The following is a 21,700-nucleotide window of genomic DNA, read 5'->3' on the forward strand; positions in this document are numbered from 1 at the left end:
TGTAAGAAAGTTGTTTGTGTATGCAAGAAATCCAAGTAGCATGTATTAAGCCCAATTACACAAAATTATATGTTGACTTTAGTTTTCCAGGTTGGCTTTTTTTTTTTTTTTTTGAGACGGAGTCTCACTGTGTTGCCCAGGCTGGAGTGCAGTGGTGTGATCTTGGCTCACTGCAAGCTCTGCCTCCCAGGTTCACACCATTCTCCTGCCTCAGCCTCCCTAGCAGCTGGGACTACAGGCGCCTGCTAACATGCCCGGCTACTTTTTTGTATTTTTTTTAGTAGAGACGTGTTTTCACTATGTTAGCCAGGATGGTTTCAATCTCCTGAACTTGTGATCTGCCCACCTCGGCCTCCTAAAGTGCTGGGATTACAGACATGAGCCACCTGGGATTACAGGTGTGAGCCACTGCTCCCAGCCTTCTGTTTTTTTGTTTTTTTTTTTTTTTTTTTTAATACAGATGATAAACCTGGGCACCTGATTGGCATATCTCCATCTATAGTATAGTTGCTGGAAGGCAAGATCAGTAAGCTTGTTTATTATGACTTTGCAGGATGCTCCTAAAATCTGTATGAGAGGTGCAATATTGTGTTTTGTAGAATTTAAAGAAAATGTTACAATTATGTGTGGTTCAGATATTTTATATATAAAGAGTTCTTGATCACAGGAAGGATCATTAGATTAGAAGAGTTTGAGAGCCAAGAAGCAGATACAAAAGTTAAAAATGTTTCTGGTCCAACAAGTGCTCTTGCGGCATTTCGTTGGATTTGCAGGGGAGGGCAGATCTCCCTTGTTTTATCCTAAGAAATATCCTCAGATGAAAACCAAACCATCAAGCAGTCAACCAACCAACCAACCAACCAAACAACTAACCAAACAAACTCACCTATGTTCATCTCCCGTGTAAAAACCACCTCAACACATGCAAGGCACACAAAACTCTATATTTCTCAAACAATCTGATTTTGAGTAAGTTATTCTTTTCATTGTCACAGGTATCCTTGTTTATGAAAGGATTTAAATTGAGAATGGCTTCAGTAGCTTTAAGTATTTGTTTGCAGATCCTTGGTGCTTTTCAGCAGTAGAGCCCACTTCCCATTTTCTAGGTTGACTTACACATTCTATAAATAGGTAGAGAAGCCAGGGCAGGCATTGCTATCTAATGAAGAAGTGCAAGCTTGGGTAAGTGAAGCATCTGTTCTAGCTGTCATGACTGGTAAAAGCAAGGTGTCCTGTGAACGCAGGGATCCAGGACTCCTAAATCCCAGTTAAGGACTGTCCAAAGCAGGGAAGAGACTGTACTGTGGTACTGCTGCATGTACTGCTGCATGGTTGGGGGCCTTTCAGGCCAAGTCATCTAACCTCCCCCATCCTAGTTTTCTTATTTATGAAATGGAGTTTGACTTTGTTTATTTAGGTATTCTCCATTTATCTGCAGAAGTCTGCAATTTAATAATAAAGAAACTTATAGCTAAAATACGAAGATCTCTTTCCCATGAAAACATTAGTTACAAATAAAGATTTAAAAAAAACACCCAAAGTCATGAGGTCAGCTTGAGTGAAATGGTTAAGTTTATCCATAATTAACTCTGTAAGAGTTGCTACCATTCTGTTCGTATATTGGTTGCAGAGACAGAGTTAAGTCTGTACTGGCCCGGTGCAGTGGCTCACGCCCGTAATCCCAGGACTTAGTCTGAGGCAGGCAGATCACCTGAGGTTAGGAGTTCAAGACTAGCCTGACCAACATGGAGAAACCCCGTCTCTACTAAAGATACAAAATTAGCTGGGTGTGGTGGCACATGCCTGTAATCCCAGATACTCGGGAGGCTGAGGCAGGAGAATCACTTGAACCTGGGAGGTGGAGGTTGTGGTGAGCCGAGATCACGTCATTCCACTCCAGCCTAAGCAACAAGAGCGAAACTCCGTCTCAAAAAAAAAAAAAAAAAAAAAAAAAAATTCCTACTCAAACATTTGCAGAAGCACTTTTGGGGAGATCTACTCACTGTTAAAGTACCAGAGAAGAGAATGATCACACCTTTGCTCCACACCGGCCAAGTGCTTTGCATGTCCTCTTTTTGTGCTCTGTGACTTACTTAATGCTCTTCTCATCTGACATCAAAGATGGTGTCCTGGGAGAATTAGCCATATGTTTTTATTTTCCTGCCTTCATTCTCAACCACATGCTTTGGAGAGGCAGTGTAGTGGATAAATACAGGATTTATACTCGGGCAGACTTGGTTTCATTCCCAAGCTCAGGAGGTGTGACTGTGAGCTGCTTATTTATTTTTTTTCTAAATCTTAGTTTTTTTCATCATCATCATAGCTCACATTAATTTATTATATATTATAGTAGATACTGTTCCAAACCCATTATCTGCATTAACTCATTGAGGATTTATAACAACCTACAAAGTAGAATAATTGTATTCTCCACCTTACACATGAAGATTGTGAGATGCAGAGAGGTTAAGTAATTCTGAAGTCATACAGCTAATAAGTGAGGAATCTAGATTTTATACTCAGGAAGAACCCATGGTCTTAATCTCTACCCTCTAATGCCTCTCACTATGAGATGGGTATATCAGTCAGAATAAACTATGCTGCAGTAACAAAACCTCCACATCTTAGGGGCTTAAAACAGCAAAGATTTCTTTCTTTCTTCATTTCATGTATTGGCTAGGAGGTCTGTTTAGCCTTGTCCTCGTTCCAGGTCTGTGGATGACAAAGCATCCACATTTTAAAAAGTTAGCCTTTTTTTTATGGCAGAGATAAAGAGCACTGTGGAGTAGGTGGAACAGGGTTCCTCAACTTTGGCACTATTGGCAACTGGGGATAAATAATCCTTTGTTTGGGGGCTGTCCTGGGCACTGTAGGATGTTTAATAATGCCTGGCCTCTACCCACTGGGTGCTGGTAGTACTTTCCCCCTCGTTGTGACAACCCCAAATCGTCAAGTGTCCCCTGGATGGCAATATTATCATCCCTGGTTGAGAAACACTGCCTTAGACGAAGACTAAGATCTTGGACAAGAAGTGAAGTTCTACACCTTGGCAGTGACACAAGTGTCAACTAGTCACATGAACCACCTAACCACAAGCAAGCCAGGAAATGTATCCTACATTGAGAAACACAGAGAAAACCAGAAATATTAGATAAACAGCATTAATGATTACTACGGGTAAGGACAATAATATCCATCTTAAAAATTGTTATGCAGATTCTTAAGCCAGAATGGCTCCCTAAGACATCTCAGAGTAGGCGTTGGCAACTATGTTCAAGTCCAGCTGCTGTCATTGTAAATAAAGTTTTATTGGAACACAGTTATGCCCATTTGTTTACATATCATCATTGGCTGCTTTCATGTTCCACCGGCAGAGGTGGATCCTTAGTTGCAACAGAGACTGCAAAGTTGGCAAAGCCTGAAGTATTTTTACCATCTGACCTTTACAGCAAAAGTTCGCCAACTTCTGGTTTAGAGAAGCCAACCGTTTTTGGAAGCAGGACTTTGGGCTGAGTAAGACTGGAAGGAGACACATAGTCCTCCTGAGAACTTTGCTCTGAAATATTAAGATGCACTTAGAGGAGCATCATGCCTTGGTCAGCAGCAATGGTAGCAGAGTGATCGCATTTCTATGTGTACCTCTGTCATCTCTTACCTCAGGGATGGGACAAGATTCACATATATCTGCATCTACCCTCTTCACATGTGTCATCCACACCTGGCAATTACAGTTTTAAACTTACTTAAACTTTTTAGGCTTGTATCTTATTCGTGGGAAAATGTACATATCATAAATGTACAACCCAATGGGCTTTCGCAAGTGGAACTCACCCCAAAAGTGCCCTCCTGCTCCCTTCCAGTGCCGCTCACCGTTCCCAGGGTACCCTGACTTCTAAGAGCAACACTAGCTAACCTTTAAAAAAGCCTTTTACTATGAACAGTCTTCAAACATGCACTTCAGTAGAGGGAACAGTCAAATCTATTCTTCACCAGCTTCCAAATTTATCGGGCTGGATGCGGTGGCTCATACCTATAATCCCAGAACTTTGGGAGGCGGAGATGGAAGAATCCCTTGAGCTCAGGATTTCAACACCAGCCTGGGCAATATGACAACACCCCATCTCTACAAAAAAATTAAAAATGAGCCAAGTATAGTGGTGTTTACCTATAGTCCTAGCTACTCAAGAAGCTGGGGTAGGAAGATAGCTTGAGTCCAGGAGGTCAAGGCTGCAGTGAGCCATGATTGTGCTACTGCACTCCAACCTGGGCAACAAAGTGAGACTCTGTCACACACACAGACACACACACACACACACACACAGAGCAAAATCACCAGTATTTTGCTGTTCATATTTCATATTCTCTCTCTCTCTTTCTCTACCCACCTCTCTTTCTCTCTCTCCTCCCTCTTTAGATGGATGGAGAGAGAGATGTAATATTTTTTAAATGCCAATTGGATAGCCATTTTTACAAGCTTTAACTTGTCTGTAGGCATAATAGTAGGTCTTACATACTTCACTATAGGGTTGTCGAAGATTAAGTGATTTGGTGTACATAAGGCTGTTATAAGAACAAGTGATAAGCATTCAATAAATAAGAACTGCCTGTATCATTATCATCATCATGATCATCATTACCATGTGATTATAGGGAACTAATTAGAAGGTTATAACTACCCTCCCTTCCTTTCTCTAGGTCTATGCTGTGGTGGTGATTGCGTCTGTGGTGGGATTTTGCCTTTTGGTAATGCTGTTTCTGCTTAAGTTGGCAAGACACTCCAAGTTTGGCATGAAAGGTAAGAAGGGTTGTGTTTATTTAGCTTCTTATGTGGATCATTTTTGGCTTATGACTAATGCTAATTACCACTAAAGAAGGAAGCGGCTAGATTTATGATGATTAAGTTTTAAGGCTAAAAAAATAGCAACAAGACTTTGATACTACAAATCAAGACAAGACAAAATAATGTCGATTACTCAGCACTACCCACTTTTCCAAGACAACAGTTGTCCCAGAAGACAGAACTGGGTTCTCGATTATCAAGGGACTAATAAAGATATGACAAAGAAATAGTATTTGATGTTTCTTTTGCTCCAGAGAGGCAGGTGAGACACAGTGGCGATAGGATCATCTGGACACGTGTATTTTGTGCAGAAAGGTCTACTCTGCTGTACATTTGATTTCCAAATCTTCAGTGGTATGCTTTTGGTGTTGCTCCTGCTTTTCCAAGTCATCATTCTTTGAAATTTAAACAACAGTGTTATGAAGCAAAATAAGAACAGCTATCGGCAGTACATGGAAGCTTCGTGAATGCATAGCTTTTTTTTTTTTTTTAAATTTAAGGAGAAAAATTATCAGGGCTGGACTAAAAATTAGGCATTAATTGACCCAAAATAGATAACTTGTTGTTTTTAGAGGATCGAAAATTAATTTTACAGGGAAAACTTGTATAAATTTCTTGCTACATAAAAAAAAATGCCTTGGAGCAGTGATTTAATGGTTTAAGTTTCAGTGATTTAAAACCATTTGCTCTGAAGTTTAAACGTATGTATTGGATAATATGCTAGTGTTGTATTTTGTGTGGTCTCCTATAGATAGACACTATTTAAAAGTGTCTAAATGGGAATGCTGTGAAGAAGGTTTAGTGGTGTTTTATTTGCGTTGGAGAGTAGGTCAGGTGGATTTTCTTTACCCGCATGGTCTGTTAGAATTACGGGTAGTGTTGCTAATATTGCTATTTACTTGAAAGGGAATGTTTCAGTAGCAGTAAGTTGCCCAGCATACACTGACATCTGGGATAGAGCAGATCTATTTCTGGTGTTTCCTCTTTTCCCTTTGTTGGTGCCTGTGAAGATTTCTAAGCCAGAAATGAACAGGGAGGAGTGGTGGTAAACTGGGGCTTAAAATAACTCCAAAAACCTCATCCTGGTTCCTGCTTGGCCAGCTGATCCTTGATGTTTCTTCAGAGGGGGAAAGATCTTTCATTCTCCAATTATAAATAAGGCTTGGGAGAGGGACCACCCCACAGTGATTTTAATTCATCCTGTAGGGTGGTTCTCAAACTTGACTGTGTGCCAAAAACTCCTGTAGAACTTGAGAAAACACAGATTCCTGGGCTACCCCCAGAGTTTCTGCTTTAGCAGGTCTAGTGTGCACCTGAGAACTGGCATTTCTAACAGTTTCTGGAGGATACTGATCCTGCTTGCCCTGATTGTTGTGTTCTCCACACAACAGTGCAGAGAATCACTGTTCTCTACGGTAAACATGGGCCACCAGGCCCCCTTCAGAGTGTGACAAGGTGTTGCGAGAGACATCGCAAACCAAACTTACCCACAGCTTTGCACACCTTTTGGAATCTCCATGTCTCAGCTGCACCCAGGCCCAGGCTAGGCGGCTGCTCTGTGCATGCCGCTCCCTACCATGGCATTTGGTGGTTCTCGTGTTTATCAGGTGCTTTCCTTCCTTAGAGGCACTTGGACTGGATGTCTCTAAACATAGATTTCACTGGAGGCCACCAACTCCTAACAGTAGAGTTTCTGGTCTTGAAGGGTTTCGTTTGAAAGATTTCATCCATCCCATGAGCTTTTCGGAGAGAGGATATATCCAGGTGCTTCTGGGATCTCAGCAAAAGCTGAATGGGAATCCATGGAGCAAAATTTAGGAGCTTCCTCCCACCCTTGGTTTAGGAAAACCAATGGCAGAATTACCAGTAAATGGCAACCTACTCCTTATAATGTGGCAATGGAGGAGAAAAAATGTAGACATTTTCTTTCAGAGAAGAAAATCATGTTTCATATTGAGACTCCAGCACTAAGGCTGAAACAGTATTTCATTTAGATAATTTGGGGTGATTACCACTAAAGCGTCTACGTTTTCTGAGTATAACCTGAGGGCACCCTTAATGAATTATAGGAAAGAGTGTGCTTAACCCTGCCACAGAGCCAGTAAATGGCTTCCTACAGCAGTAACTACTATACCTGTTGTACGTTTTGTTCCCTCATTCCTACACACAAATAAAATCATTTTTAGAAATTTTGTCTCCGATACTTTTTTTTTTTTAGAATAGCTTGCTGTTCTATTTTAATCTACATGTCTATCTGGGGCATGATGTGAGCAAAAAGAGCCTGATCTAGGGTTACTGTTTTGCAAGTCATATGTCAAGTTGATAATCTTTGGGATCTAGAAATTAAGTTATGGTTCGTGCATTCAGTACAGATGAAACCGTGTAAAACGTGGTATTTAAACATTAATGTGAGTCAGTGTATTTTAAATGCTATTAGAGCTGGGATTACCACTGAAAAACATATGTCTTAAAAAAGAGAAGACTATGTAAAAATACTATTATGCTTCCCGAAATAACCAGGCAATGTATTGGTTGTGGTTTCTTAGTAAGAACCGTATGAACTGTGTATAGCCTTGGCCAGGACTAGGCACCATGTAAGAGGCTTGTGGCTGCTGTGCAGATGAACTATTCAGAATGTTATTCCTCCCTCTCTAAGCATCTTCGGGGAGGGTCTAAGCCCATCCTTATTCTCTTATGCTGGAGGCAGATGGAACAGGAGGCCAGTCCACCCAGAGGCGCTCACAACTTTTTGCCCATCCCTAGCAATGCACGGTTTATCTCGAGTGTTTGACTGTTTCAATCTGTAATGGAAACCTTGATAATATAAACGACAGTTCAATGCTGTTGATATGAAGGGCCCAGAGCAACAAACCCCAGAAACCTCTTGAGGTCACCACAATACAGCTGAATGCAGGGCAACACAAGCTTTATGGATTGACCTGAGATCCACCCCTTACACCTGCAAACATTATTTATGGTGCTGCTTCCATGGGGAGGTGATTTCTAAATTCCAAACTAGTGAGTGAAACTTGGATTTGTAAATACAGCCAGTGAGTTGTGGTGTTGTCTTTGAAGATGGTCTGCAGGTCTGTAAGCTTCATCAGGTTTTGTTCCTTGTTCTGTGGATTCATTGTAAATCAAATGCTGATGGTCCACTCCAGAACAGGCAGCACAGACTTTGAGCTCCATGACAACAGCTTTCATATTTGTGGTATTCATCTTTATCTACTGCGTGCTTAGCCCAGAGTTGGTGCTCAATACACATGAATGACAGAATGATCAGAGAAGATTTTCAACTTCATCCACCTAAGTTTGGTAATTGGAAAACAGTTAGAATTTGGAGGATGGTTAAACTGTGAGTGGCTAAAGAGAGAACCTGAGATTTTTCTAAGTTTCTAAAAGAGACAAAGTCCTACCTCTTTTTTTTGTTTGTTTGTTTGTTTATTCCATATGAGTCATGGCCATAGACAAGAGATCAATTTGTCCAGGTTTTGTCTTAGAGTATGTAGGTTTTCACACACTGTTTTAAACAATCGTCCTTGTTTAAGTTTGGAGGATTCACTTTGACTTTTTATTTTGCATGTGAACGTCTTCAATTTCTCCCTCCCTAGCTTTGAATGTATGGTTTTGGAATATGTTATTTTTTCAGTTCTGAAGTCGGCAGAAGTGCCAGATTGGGGATTATATCTTGCTGTAAACCTAGAATTTATATTTTATTATTGCTTGATAGAGTTTAAGCTTCTTGCTGCTAGTGTCCAATAGGCTCCTGGCCCTGTTTCCATAAAGATGTCAAGGGGCAGGATTTCTCCCAGTCAGTTTTTCCTTGTTCATTTCTGTGCCTTTACACTGTCCTATTGCTTTTTTGGTTGATATGTAGCTACCGTAATTGCAGAAGCCACAAATATAATGCCCCTTTGTTAGTGTTGGCCACCTATGTAGGGATTATTCATACATATGTTTAATATGAATGTGTAAAATGTATACCAAATCTATCTAAATTGATGTCGGTATCAATATCCCTATATGAAAATGCATAATATTATCCCTCTTCTTCTAAGGCTGCCTCTGGTTTGTTTTAATTTTAGTTTTCACCGAAGTAGGGCTGAAAGAATTTTCCAGAACAGCTCCATTGCCAAAGGAATAGGCAACCATGCCTTTGAATGCTCTCCTTGTGTTGTAACCAAGTCTTGCGTTTAGCTCTCGCTTTACTTCCTGGCTCTGTGTCTTCATTGAAGATGTAGGAGTGCATGTGAAGGGAAAATGGAAGCATTGAGGAGCACCAGGGCTGCCAAGTCTTCAAAGGGTGCTCCACATTGGGAGCCCTGTCTGTGGCATTGATGGTGTACAGGGTTGCAAAAAATATATGGGAGCCAGCAGGGAGGAGGGAGCTTGGCATTCATCACCCTGCTGGAGGATAGTTTCAGCTATTGATTTGGTGTTATTTACATTTCCTGGTGGAAGTCCACATTTGATATCTAATTCCTAAGTACTAATGCAGCCTGTGTCACTCGAGAGTGAAATCTCTAAATGATCCTAAGAAATCTCTGTAGAAGAAACTAGAAGAGGAAGCTTTCTTCTCATTCAGTGTTAATATCCTGCACAGATTTCCTCTGCAGCCTCTGATTCTTGTATGTAAACTGCCCTATCCACATTCATTTATGCTACTTAAGTGTTGGAGGTTTCCAACTAGTAAAGGCTGGAAAGCTACTCTGCCTGTGGATGCAGATCTGGGTTTTCCTAAGTCCAGACTCAAAGCCCACAGTTCAACTTTCCGCTCTTATAAACGATCTCTGAGTGTCTTTCAATAGCAACCAAAAATCTGCCTATTTAAAAATAGTCATAAACATAGTGGGGCCAAAGCTAAAGAGGTTGAAGGTTAAAGTCTTTTATATGAGCTGAAAACAATTCTGGGAAGTTTAAGAGGTTGAGTTTAACAGATATTTGGATCAACTTTTAAGGGGAAAAAATGTGACCAAAAGCCAGAAACACAGTTGCAGAAACATCTGTAAGGACAAACTGTTTTCCATATGCACCTCCTTCCTTCTTTTTTCAAAGAAAAATACCATCGAAAAATTAGAATGTAACAATGGAATGCATTCTTGTTTTTCAAAATTTCAAGGAGTTTAGAAATATATAAGCATAAAAATGGCTGTTCCCATCACCTTCTTCTGCATGACCATTTCCACTCCTAGAAATAACTTTAACTGTATGAGGTGCACACAGTATGTAAACAATCAAATATATGGCTTCATTTTTGATTCCATAAGGAAATTATAATACCAGTCTGTTCTGCATTGTTTGGGGGTAACAATTTGCCTTGTGGATTTTTCTTTATCAGAACCTAGCTATCTACTACATTCTATTTAATAGTATTTCCCAGTTGTCTGATACCAGGCTACTTGGATCTGAAACCCGGCTCTGCCTCTTATGAGCTATGTGACTTTGAGCAAGTATCTCATCCTCTCTTGCCTCGGTATTTCCATCTGTAACGGGACAATACTAATACCTAACCCACAGGATTGTTATGAAGACAAACTAAGCTTATATATATAAACCACTTGGAAATGTTTCTGGCACTTAGTAATTGCTCTATTAATATGTAATGTTATTATTATCGATGAATTATGATTTATTTGACTTTTCTTCTTTTAATGGACATTTACATTTCTACCAAGTTTTCAGAAAATTATTTCAAATAATTTTCAAACAATATCTTCTGTATAAAGATAAGTACTTGGAAATGTATTGCTAGAAGGAAATATATATGTGTTTAAATGTGGATAGATTACCTTGCATAAATGCCTTTCCAATTTAGTCTCCCACTAACAGTATGTGAGGGTACCCTTTCATTTATTACTCTGATCTGTACTGAATATTATCAGTCTTTTGGCTATTTGAGTTTAAAAGATACTTTGATTAGTAATTAATTTAAGCATCTTTGTCATGAAGAATAAGAGTAATGTTTATTTTTATTGTTGAGTTATATATATACTTTGCCAATTATATATATATACACAGATATTTATTTATTCGTGATATTTGTGGCTCATATTTTCTTCTAGTCTTTTGACTTTTTGATAGTGTCTTTTGGTAACCAAAGGGATTTACCTTTTTATAAAAGCAAATCTGTCCAGCTTTTCCATTTAAGTTGTGTCTTGCTTAGGAAGATCTTTCCTGCTCTAAGGTAGTAAACATAGTTCTAAATATTTATTTCACTAGATTTTTACTCTGTGTATTTTTTAAACTTAGCCCTTTGGTCTTTTTGTAATTATTATTATTATTATTATTATTATTATTATTATTATTATTATTATTATTGAGATGGAGTTTTGCTCTTGTTGCCCAGGCTGGAGTGCAATGGCGTGATCTCATCTCACCACAACCTCTGCCTCCCAGGTTCAAGCGATTCTCCTGCCTTAGCCTCCAGAGTAGCTGGGATTACAGGCATGCACCACCACGCCTGGCTAATTTTGTATTTTTAGTAGAGACAGGGTTTCTCCATGTTGGTCAGGCTAGTCTCGAACTCCCGACCTCAGATGATCCACCTGTCTCGGTCCCCCGAAGTGCTTGGATTATAAGCATGAGCCACCTCACCTGGCTTTTTTGTAATTATTTTATTCAAATTTGGTATGAAGTAGTTCTTTCTTTTTCAGAGACATATAGAATAAAGATATTTGAATAAATTCTGGTGTGACATTTTCATGGAGATGAATAATAATATTTTAAATTTCTTGTATCAGAAAGCCACTAATAAAGCAAAAAGAGATTTTGAAAAACTCAGTGATTAACTCTTTCTTTGTGAAACAAGTAATGAACTTTGCCAGTTCTTTCTTATAGCATGGGAATATAAACCACACAAAATAGTATCAGAGAAATAAGTTTTCGCAGAAACCCTTTGTTAAACTACTCTCCTCCCAGCTTCAAATGGAGTTCAAAGTCTATCTCAGCACTCTCTTAAGAGGCAACAAAATTTGTCAGTACCAAACAAGTCCTCAGAAATTTCAGAAAAGACATTCAGTTGCAAGAGTCATTGAGTACGGTAACAAAATGAAAATGAACCTAGAGAAAAGAATTAGCCCAAGGGTTCCTTTTCTGTTGTTTGGCAATGCTATAGAAAGCTTTTCCCGTGTGTTGGTGAGGTGAGGATCTACTTTTTAAAGTCTCTTACTTCTTTCGCTGCCAACATTTGGCTTCTGTCTATCTGAGAGCAGAAGATGCTTATTCTTTACAACATATTGAAAATGTGTGTCAGACTTCTAAGAATTGGCTAGAGTAGGCCAGACAGGAAGCAAAAGAATCAGCATCTCTGCCTTTAGCCTTGTAGGTGGATGCACTCTGCCTTTTAATTGCTGGTTTTACCTGGGCATTCCCACAACCCCGGCATGATTCATGTGAGAGCTCATGTTTGCCTGTAATGTAGAAAGTGCATGCAATATTGTTCAGGGACTTTCCATGCTACTATTTTCACTAAAGGTGAAAGATCCTTTAAAAAATTAGATTTTGTACTTCAAGGTCAGGAAATATTGTTACCACTTTTTTGGTCTTCTGTTAACCTTGAGAGGAATTTGCTTTGACCTCCTCATTTAGTTCATGGCCTGTTTCAAACAGGACTTGCAAAATCTGAAAATCTTTTGGTTTTCTTCTTCTTTTCCCCCTTCACTAATCTTTCACCTTTCATTGTTTTCCCTGTCATTTTGTCCTACATCTCTGTGCTTTCTAATTTTATATTTTTTCCTCTCTTGTTTTTCTTCCATCTCATTCCTAACATCTGATTTTGGTGGAAAAGCTTTTCAGAATTTATGAAGAAGACAGATAATAACTTGGCTTAAATTCCAACATATGCTTTGATTTTATCTTACTTTATTTTGGGCAAGAATACTAAATGACTATGGGAATACATTTAGCTCTAAATCAGCAGAATTGTCACGTGGCACTTCGGAAGACAGCCTGTTTGAATAATGCACATCCTTCGTGTTTGTAAGTTGTTAACTCTTGAGTCTTCAACCCAAGGAACATATAGGAAAGTAATACTGAAGACGTATGAATCAAACAAGCTTGGGTTTAAATCCCAGATCTCCCGCCTGCTGGCCATCATTTTGGGCAAATTGTTAAACTCTAAATTTTAATTCCTCTTTGGTAAATTGAAGGAATAATACTCATCTCTTCAGGTGATTGTAAGAATTAAATCAGTGTTTAGTTTAGTATGTGACTCTTTATTTTTTTTTTTATTTTTATTTTTATTATACTTTTAAGTTCTAGGGTACATGTGCACAACGTGCAGGTTTGTTACATATGTATACATGTGCCATGTTGGTGTGCTGTACCCATTAACTCGACATTTACATTAGGTATATCTCCTAATGCTATCCCTCCCCACTACCCCCTCCCCACAATAGGACCCGGTGTGTGATGTTCCCCTTCCTGTGTTCAAGTGATCTCATTGTTCAATTCCCACCTATGAGTGAGAACATGTGGTATTTGCTTTTCTGTTCTTACAATAGTTTGCTGAGAATGATGATTTCCAGCTGCATCCATGTCCCTACAAAGGACACGAACTCATCCTTTTTTCTGGCTGCATAGTATTCCATGGTGTATATGTGCCACATTTTCTTAATCCAGTCTGTCACTGATGGACATTTGGGTTGATTCCAAGTCTTTGCTATTGTGAATAGTGCCGTAATAAACATACGTGTGCATGTATCTTTATAGCAGCGTGACTTATAATCCTTTGGGTATATCCCCAGTAATGGGATGGCTGGGTCAAATAGTATTTCTAGTTCTAGATCCCTGAGGAATTGCCACACTGTTTTCCACAATGGTTGAACTAGTTTACAGTCCCACCAACAGTGTAAAAGTGTTGCTATCTGACTCTTTAAACTAATTCCCTAAGAGGTAGTTATTTTTCAGACTTATGTTTTAGTAATACATTATTAAAGAAAAGATTATAGGGTGATTCCCACTGAATTCATATTGAATCTGGGCTGCAGGAAAATGTCACAAATGTAAACAGGGCATATTAGTGTTTCCAGGTTTATTAGTTGAGTCTATAGAAAAAAACTGTAATTACAATGTGTCTCTACTTTATGGGTGTGTATCATGAATATAAATGTGCTGATACATGTGCTTCTTTTAAGCCCTTCAGCCCTTTAATACACTATGTGAATTATTGCAAATGCTTAATTTTATTGTCCTCTGAAGAATTCATCACTTTAAATTGTTTTGGGGTTTATGAAAAACTTATTTCGTTGATTGATTGATTTGGTATGTAGGTTTTAGCAGTTTTTTGGGGGAGGAATATTTACTGAAGTAAAGAGGTGGAAAGGGCAGGAGTGGGAGGGGGGTGGGACCCCCCAACACCCCCTAGCTTAGATCTAAAAGCACGACCTCATGGAAACTTCTAATGTGTTTCCCTTTTGTACGGAAGGGATTACAACTGCTAAAGTGATTTATTTAAAAAAGTAGGCTTTAATTCTGATGTATTTACAGCCTGCTAGAAAGGAAAAGAGGGATTCTGGAGAAATTAAATTCTTCCTTATGCAATAGATTGTCATTTATATTATTATAACCATAGACCCTGCATTTTTTGGTGAGAAAGCCAAGGCTTGGACAGGCTAATGGCAGTGGAAGACCTTTGTATTTATCAAAGCATCAGCAAAAGCAGAAAGACATTGGCCTTTTCTGTGATCATCTGGGAACTTTAGTGGCCTGAGGACAAAGAGAATGAGAGAGAGAATGAGCCAGTGAGCCAGTGACCTGATCTCCATTTCAACTCTTTAGGTCTTTTGTAAGACATTAATATCCTGGATAGAAGCAGAAGTGTCATCTCAGTCTTCAGTGACAGTATAAGGAAGGAAGGGGGAGATGACTTAAGAGGTGGAGGTGCTGTGGGGAGGGAGAATGTTGAGAATGAAGTGGTTTTTCTAATTACGGTTGTGGTTGTCAACTTTTTGTGAAGTCCTGGAAAGACTTGAGTATAGTCAACCACCCAACTGAGCTTTTCCTCACTTGCTTCCTGGATTGCCTGTAAATGAAAATTGCTTAAGGACCAGAAATATTATAATAGTACAGGACAGAGCATCATATGAAGCTCCCCTCCAGCTTTAATATCTACCATCCTGTTACAAAACCATTATGTACAATCACACACTCACTACAAAAGCCTGCCCTGCACTTCTGGTGAAATCCTTTATTACTTTGTTGTGTAATGATGTAATCTTTTTCTCTATTGTGGAGCCACAGTCTCCTTACTATTGACATATGAGAGATTGCATCTGGGGTCAACACTAAATATCCCTGAGTATGCCTTCAAATGTTTGGTCATCTCAAGAAAATATTGCCTCTAACTTATCAATAGAAGGCATTTCTTATTTAGTCGGCATTCCCAGTGACTCTGTTTACTGTTAATTTGCAGGTAGCATGCATCTTGTCAGGGTGATATGGTTTGGCTCTGTCCCCAACCGAATATCATCTTGAATTGCAGCTTCTATAATTCTCATGTGTCTTGAGAGGGACCTGATGGGAGGCAATTGAATCATGGGGGTGGGATGTTCCCATGCTGTTCTCTTGATAGTGAATAAGTCTCACTTGATCTGAAAGTTTTTTATAAGAGGCAGTTCCCCTACACAAGCTCTCTCTTGCCCTCTGTCATGTAAGAAGTCTCTTTGCTCTTCCTTCATCTTCCACCACACTTGTGAGACCTCAGCCGTCTACAACTGTGAGTCCATTAAACCTCTTTCCTTTATAAACTACCCAGTCTTGGGTATGTCTTTATCAGCAGCATGAGAACAGACTAATAAACAAGGGTACCTTTGACATTCCAGCTTGAGAGCAAAGAGAGGTAGCTCTGCCTTAGCCATCTCTTCCTTGAATGGTGTGGATATCAGGGAACAGCTCAACATGTGGGCTGTTTCTTAATCTTTTAAGTCAGACTTCATAGCATGGCTTTGTCATTTTGTTTGAAGTAAATCCTTGAAACGTTAGATGTTTCTATATTAAAATGACATGCATTCCATAGCCCAGAAGAAATAATTTCTGTGTTATTTACTTGTAGCCTTTCCTCTATGAGTGTGGACAAATGCAAGGTGAGTTTAGAGGTAGATTTATGTGCCTATTCTGTAATTGTTTATCCCTCACATTATATCTTTGTTTTCCTGTGATGTCATGGCAGAGGGTGGATTAATCAGTAAAATGTCTAGGATTAGATTGAGAATGAGCAGGCACCTATCTCAGGCACAATCTATGAGACATGTGACTTTATTTTTCTTCAGTTCAATAAAGTATATCCTTTTAACCCTTTTTGTACTGAGTAGCAGAAAATTAATCCCCTACCACTCTGGGTAATTTCCGACAATGGTGGGTAATCACAAAAAATTCAACACTTTCTCTGTCACTTCAGGTCTCTCACTTTCCTCTCCCTTACCCAGGTTGCATTTGCCTTTCTGGGAAACAGTGGAGAGTGTGCTGCAAGGTCAATAAAGTGCCACAGTGTGGGGAGGGGACATACGCATGGTCTTGGTGGTAATTTCTGTATGCTGGTGGCTGTCCATCTTCCCAGTTGTCCTTGGCCACCACTCTGTTCAAGTCACAGGTATACAATCTTGTGTTCCTAACCAAGTTCTGCCACCTTCACATATGTCTCCACAGGGGTGTCTTTGCAGCTTTGGGGACATGAAAAACACTGAGACTGGCCCTGCTGTCTCTGCGTAGACATACTATGCAGCTTCCCCTACTTTATTACTCTCATGCCATTACAGGCTTGGGATTGCTCTGACTTCTGGACAGCTTCTCTGGTCTTCCAAGAAAGGGGTCCTCAGGATTCTTCTTTTTGAAACTCTAAATCTGAGTCAGGGCTCTGTGTTTCCTTAACCCTCATACTTGACCTGGGAACAGGGTATAGACTCTTCCTGCCTGTATCTAACCTTTTTTTCTCCTCACTGACTCTCTTCCTATTTCCTGTGGGTACAGGAAGAACATGAAAAACTATTTTTTCTGATTTCATCTTCTTCCAAATACTTTTCATCATACATGTGGATCTTGTTTTTTTTTTCCTCCAGCTTTTTACTATAAAACTGTCAATATGAATAAAAGTTGAAAGAATACTAACAATGAATATTCATACACTCAACACCTAGATTCAACCTCTGCTTAACATCTTGTTATTGAAAAATAAATTGACAGTATCATGTTCCTTCATTCCTCAATTCTCCAGCATATTTTTCCTAAAACTGAGGACACAGTGTCCTAAAACCACAGCCACAATACCTTCATCATTGTGCTCAAGGAAATTAAGATAACCCTGTGATAACAGATATTACCTAGACTATCTTCAAATATCCCCAGTGATTTAAAAATGCCTTTTATGGTTACTTATATATCAAACCAAGATCAACTAAAAGTTCATGCGTTGCATTTTTTCATTGAGTTTCTTTGGTCCCTTGCATTCTAGAACATGGCTTCTTTTTCTCCCCGCCTTACCCTGGCTCTTTGAAGAGACTAGGCAGTTGTCCTGTAGAATGTCCCTCATTCTGTCCCTGTACGATTGTTTTCTTTGGTATTCTTCAACTTGCCATTTATCCTCTGTATTTCCTATAAACTGGAACTCATTTCTAAAGGTTTGGTCAGATTCAAGTGAGAGGTTTTGGGAAGAAAGCATCACAGAAGATGATGTGCACTTCATCTGTGTCACGTCTGGAATCACATTGTGTCAGGTTGTTACACTATCAGTGGAAGTTGGATCACCTTTTGAAGATGGTGACCACCAGATCTTTTTTTTATAAATACAAGTTTTTCCCTTTGGAATTCATAGGTGATTTGTAGGTGATAATTTGACATCTAGCAAATATCCTCTCCTCCGAAAACTTGAACGTACTGGGCTTAGCATACTTTCCTAAAAGCTACTTAATTTCTAAGGGTTGCAGAGGTGTTTTTCTAATCCAATCATTTCTTCTGTTCTTATTTCATTAATTTTTTTTAAAAGGAGAGCTTTATGGCCTTGGCCAAGAATTTCAGCTCTTTCATTCCAGTTCTGTCTCGATGACTCTTCCTTGAGGCAATGATTGGATGCTTGGGATCCAACCGCCTACACTGGGGAAGGTCATAGGATTACAGAAAAAAGTTACAGTTAATAGGGTCACTATATCAAAAATATTATTTTATTTTAAGAGTATAGTTGGTGGGAATGCAAATTAGTACAGCCACTAAGGAGAACAGTTTGGAAGTTCTTCAAAAAACTAAAAATTGAGCTACTGTGTGATCCAGCAATCCTACTGCTGGGTATATACCCAAAAGAACAGAAATCAGTATATGGAAGAGATATACACACTCCTATGTTTGTTGCAGCACTGTTCACAATAGCTAAGATTTGAAAGCAACTTGTGTCCATCAACAGATGAATGGATAAAGAAATTGTGGTGCTTATACACAATAGAGTATTACTCAGCCATAAAAAGGAATGAGATTCAACCATTTGCACCAACATGGATGGAACTGGAGGTCATTATGTTAAGTTAAATAAGTCAGGCACAGAAAGACAAACATCACATATTCTCACTTATTTATAGAGTATAAAAGCCAAAACAATTGAACTCATGGACTCAGAGAGTAGAAGGGTGGTGACCAGAGGCTGGGAAGGGTAGTGAGGGATGCGGAGGACGTGAGAATGGTTAATGAGTACGAAAACACCAGAAAGAATGAGTAAGACCTACTGTCTGCACAACGAGGTGACTGTAGTCAATAATAACTGTACATTTTAAAATAATTTAAAGAGTGTAATCAGATTGTTTGCAACTCAACGGATACATGCTTGAGGAGATAAATACCCCATTCTTCCTGATGTGCTTATTTCACATTGCATGCCTGTATCAAAACATCTCATGTACCCCATAAATATGTACACCCACTATATACCCACAAAAATTAAAAAATAAATAAATAAATAAGAGTATAATGACCCTAAATGCTTTCAGGATTCCCCTTTGCATTTTGTGGCTGGTGGTAGCATCAAAGACAGTGAGAGCTGGCAGCAGCTGAGAAATCACTTGCAGCCTTTATTATTTATTTATTTATTTAGTTAGTTATTTTCATTGTACTTTAAATTCTAGGGTACATGTGTACAATGTGCAGGTTTAGTACATACATATACATGTGCCATGTTGGTGTGCTGCACTCATTAACTCATCATTTATATTAGGTATATCTCCTAATGCTATCCCTCCCCCCTTCCCCCCACCCTGCGACATGCCCCGGTGTGTGATGTTCCCCTTCCTGTGTCCAAGTATTCTCTTTCAGTTCCCACCTATGAGTGAGAACATGCAGTGTTTGGTTTTCTGTCCTTGCGATAGTTTGCAGCCTTTATTTTATAGATGAGGACTGTGGCCCCAGAGAACTTGAGCGACTTGCCTGACAGTTGCCTGGTTTGTGGCCGATCCAGGGGCAGAAACCAGGCCTCATGACTCCAGCTTCAGTGTTTCCTGCTGTGAAACTAAGACCTGTTGTAAGAAGACTCCACAATATAACTTATTTCCATGCCATGTTCACTGCTGGGCTGTGTCATACGTGACTAGTATTGTCTTGCCCCTGGATAATGCTATGCTTCTCAAAGCTGGGGACACATAAGATCTGCGGTAACAAGAGAGTTTTAGGAGGTACTCAGGGACTAACATTTTAAATTTTGATAATTCTGTTATCTATTTATTGTAGTGTTCATTAGAAAAAATATACCTATTACATCATACTCGTGGTTTCATCATATTATTATTTAGGATGAGACTAAGTTAATATAATAGAAAAAATTTTAAAATATGGTTTAAACAATTTCATTTCAACTTAAATTTTACAAGACTCTTGGGTAGGACTACGTAGTGCACTGCAAATTTAAAACTGAACAGAACAAGGTTTCCACCTCATGGAGTTTATTAAAGTTTACGGGAGGGGAGAGATAAAAACGGAGAAAGAAATACAGAGAAATCTACAGGTGATGGCAAATGCTGTGACTGAAAGTGAAGCAGGGCAAGAGGGCTTTGCTGTGTTTAAATAGTTGAGAAAAGCTGCTCTGCTACGATGACACTAGGGCCAAGAGTGAGAGAAAATGAGGGAGGGAGGGAGCTGATATCCCGGGGAGGAGTCCCCTAGACAGAGGAAGAGTAGGTGCAAGACTAAGGTGGCCAGAGCAGAGTGGGGGCCTGGGGAGGAGAGCAGAGAGGGACAGAAATGCAGTTCACTGAGGGACTGGCAGCATTTAGGACTGCTGTTGTTGTTGTTGTTGTTTTGCTTTTTAAATCAGAATGAGGAGTACTTATCTTATCCAAGGACTGGGATAAGACAGAAATTGTGACAGTGTATTGAAAGAGATTAAATGTTGGCAGCACTGATGTAATAATGTATTAAATTAATTTCTGATACTGAGGCATGACTGAGGGGAAAGATATCTCACGGGGGGAGAGTTCATCATACAAGAGTATGGAGGAAACTTCACTTCAGGGTCCTGATCAGCTTCATTTTGAGAGGAGAACTCACCCCTCAACATACATACACATACTCAACACACAAGCACATACACATAAAACACACACATTCAACACACACATACAAACAACATACACACACTCAGTGCACACAAAACACGCACATTCAACACGCTTTTAATACATGCATTCAACACACACATACATACATAACATGCACATTCACCACATACAACACACATACACACAAAACATAAAAAACACACATTCAACACACACATTTTTTAAAACACACATTCAACACACGCATACACACAAGACACACACATATTCAATATACAGAAAACACATGCACTCATCCCAGAATGATGGTTTGAGGTTTCTAGGTGTCTGCGGTTCGCCTGGGTCGTAGTGTACACTCCTGGCATGTTGTAAGTGTTACCCATCACATGACCATGGCCACTTGAGACTAGACAGGGGTAGGACCCAGACTTTGAATTATGTGTTGACTTTTTCTTGAAATCCGTCTCATCTTCAGCCTGATTCCTTTTATACAGTCCAATCTTCTCTAAGACCTGGGATATTATATCATTAATTGCAAGGCTAATATAATTTGAGTAAAATTTTCTCTTTTTGAGATCTTAGTTGCTATTGGGAGAAAAATGCCACTGAAAGCTCAGCTGATGCATTTTCAGAGTGAACAAAGACATTGTGGGAATTCTATTTTCCCTCCTCACAGTGGTTAAACATTAAATAGAACCCATCCATGCTCCGTGCATAGCATTCCTTTTGGCTGGAAAGATAAGGATAAAACTAAGGTTTTAAGACTCAAGATTTTTGAGGCAATGTATTTCCAGAGAGAAAGGGAGCACTTGGTGTTTCTGTTTACTGTCCTGCTGAAAAATTATTAATAGCACTTTCCCATCTTTGTCTGAATTAATCTTTCTTGAATCAACATTGGTGATGGTGATAGTGGAGGTCTAATTACCCAAATCTCCTTATATATGGTTTTCTATCTCATACATTTAGCCTAGGAATGACTGAGTGTCACAATGCTTCATCCCCCCCCCCCCCTTCTTAATCTCTCTGTATTTTGGAAAATAGTTGATTGGCTGTCACCTTTTGGAATCTTCTATCTTCTTCCCGCATATTTCCCCATACTATGTCTCTCTCTCCTCTGGTCCTGCATGGTGTGAAACAGTGTCTTCTATCTGTTTTCCCCCAAAGATAGGGGAATGAGATTCTTCTTAATTCTTCATTACTGTCGTGTAGTTCTTTCTCTTTACAAATTGCTCAATAGTACATATTTATTCTAGTCTGATTTATTACCCATCACCTAATATGCTTATGGGCTAGCAAACTCAGAGACACTAACTTAGATATTACCAGAAAGCCAGCA

The 21,700-nt window shown here is 39.3% G+C and overlaps 1 protein-coding gene across 20 annotated transcripts in view; it reads left to right on the plus strand.

Moving 5' to 3' along the window:
- The window catches only part of NTRK2 (neurotrophic receptor tyrosine kinase 2), a 366,376-nt gene that overhangs the window by 79,283 nt on the left and 265,393 nt on the right, over window positions 1-21,700 (plus strand). For all 20 annotated transcript variants that reach the window (XM_031934033.1, XM_031934032.1, XM_023229539.2 and 17 more), the window contains one exon: window positions 4,696-4,795. In XM_031934033.1, the coding sequence (XP_031789893.1) occupies window positions 4,696-4,795 (100 nt within the window). The remainder of the gene's footprint in view (window positions 1-4,695; window positions 4,796-21,700) is intronic.

This window comes from Piliocolobus tephrosceles, chromosome 14 (assembly GCF_002776525.5).
Source record: "Piliocolobus tephrosceles isolate RC106 chromosome 14, ASM277652v3, whole genome shotgun sequence".
Classification (NCBI taxonomy): Eukaryota; Metazoa; Chordata; class Mammalia; order Primates; family Cercopithecidae; genus Piliocolobus; species Piliocolobus tephrosceles.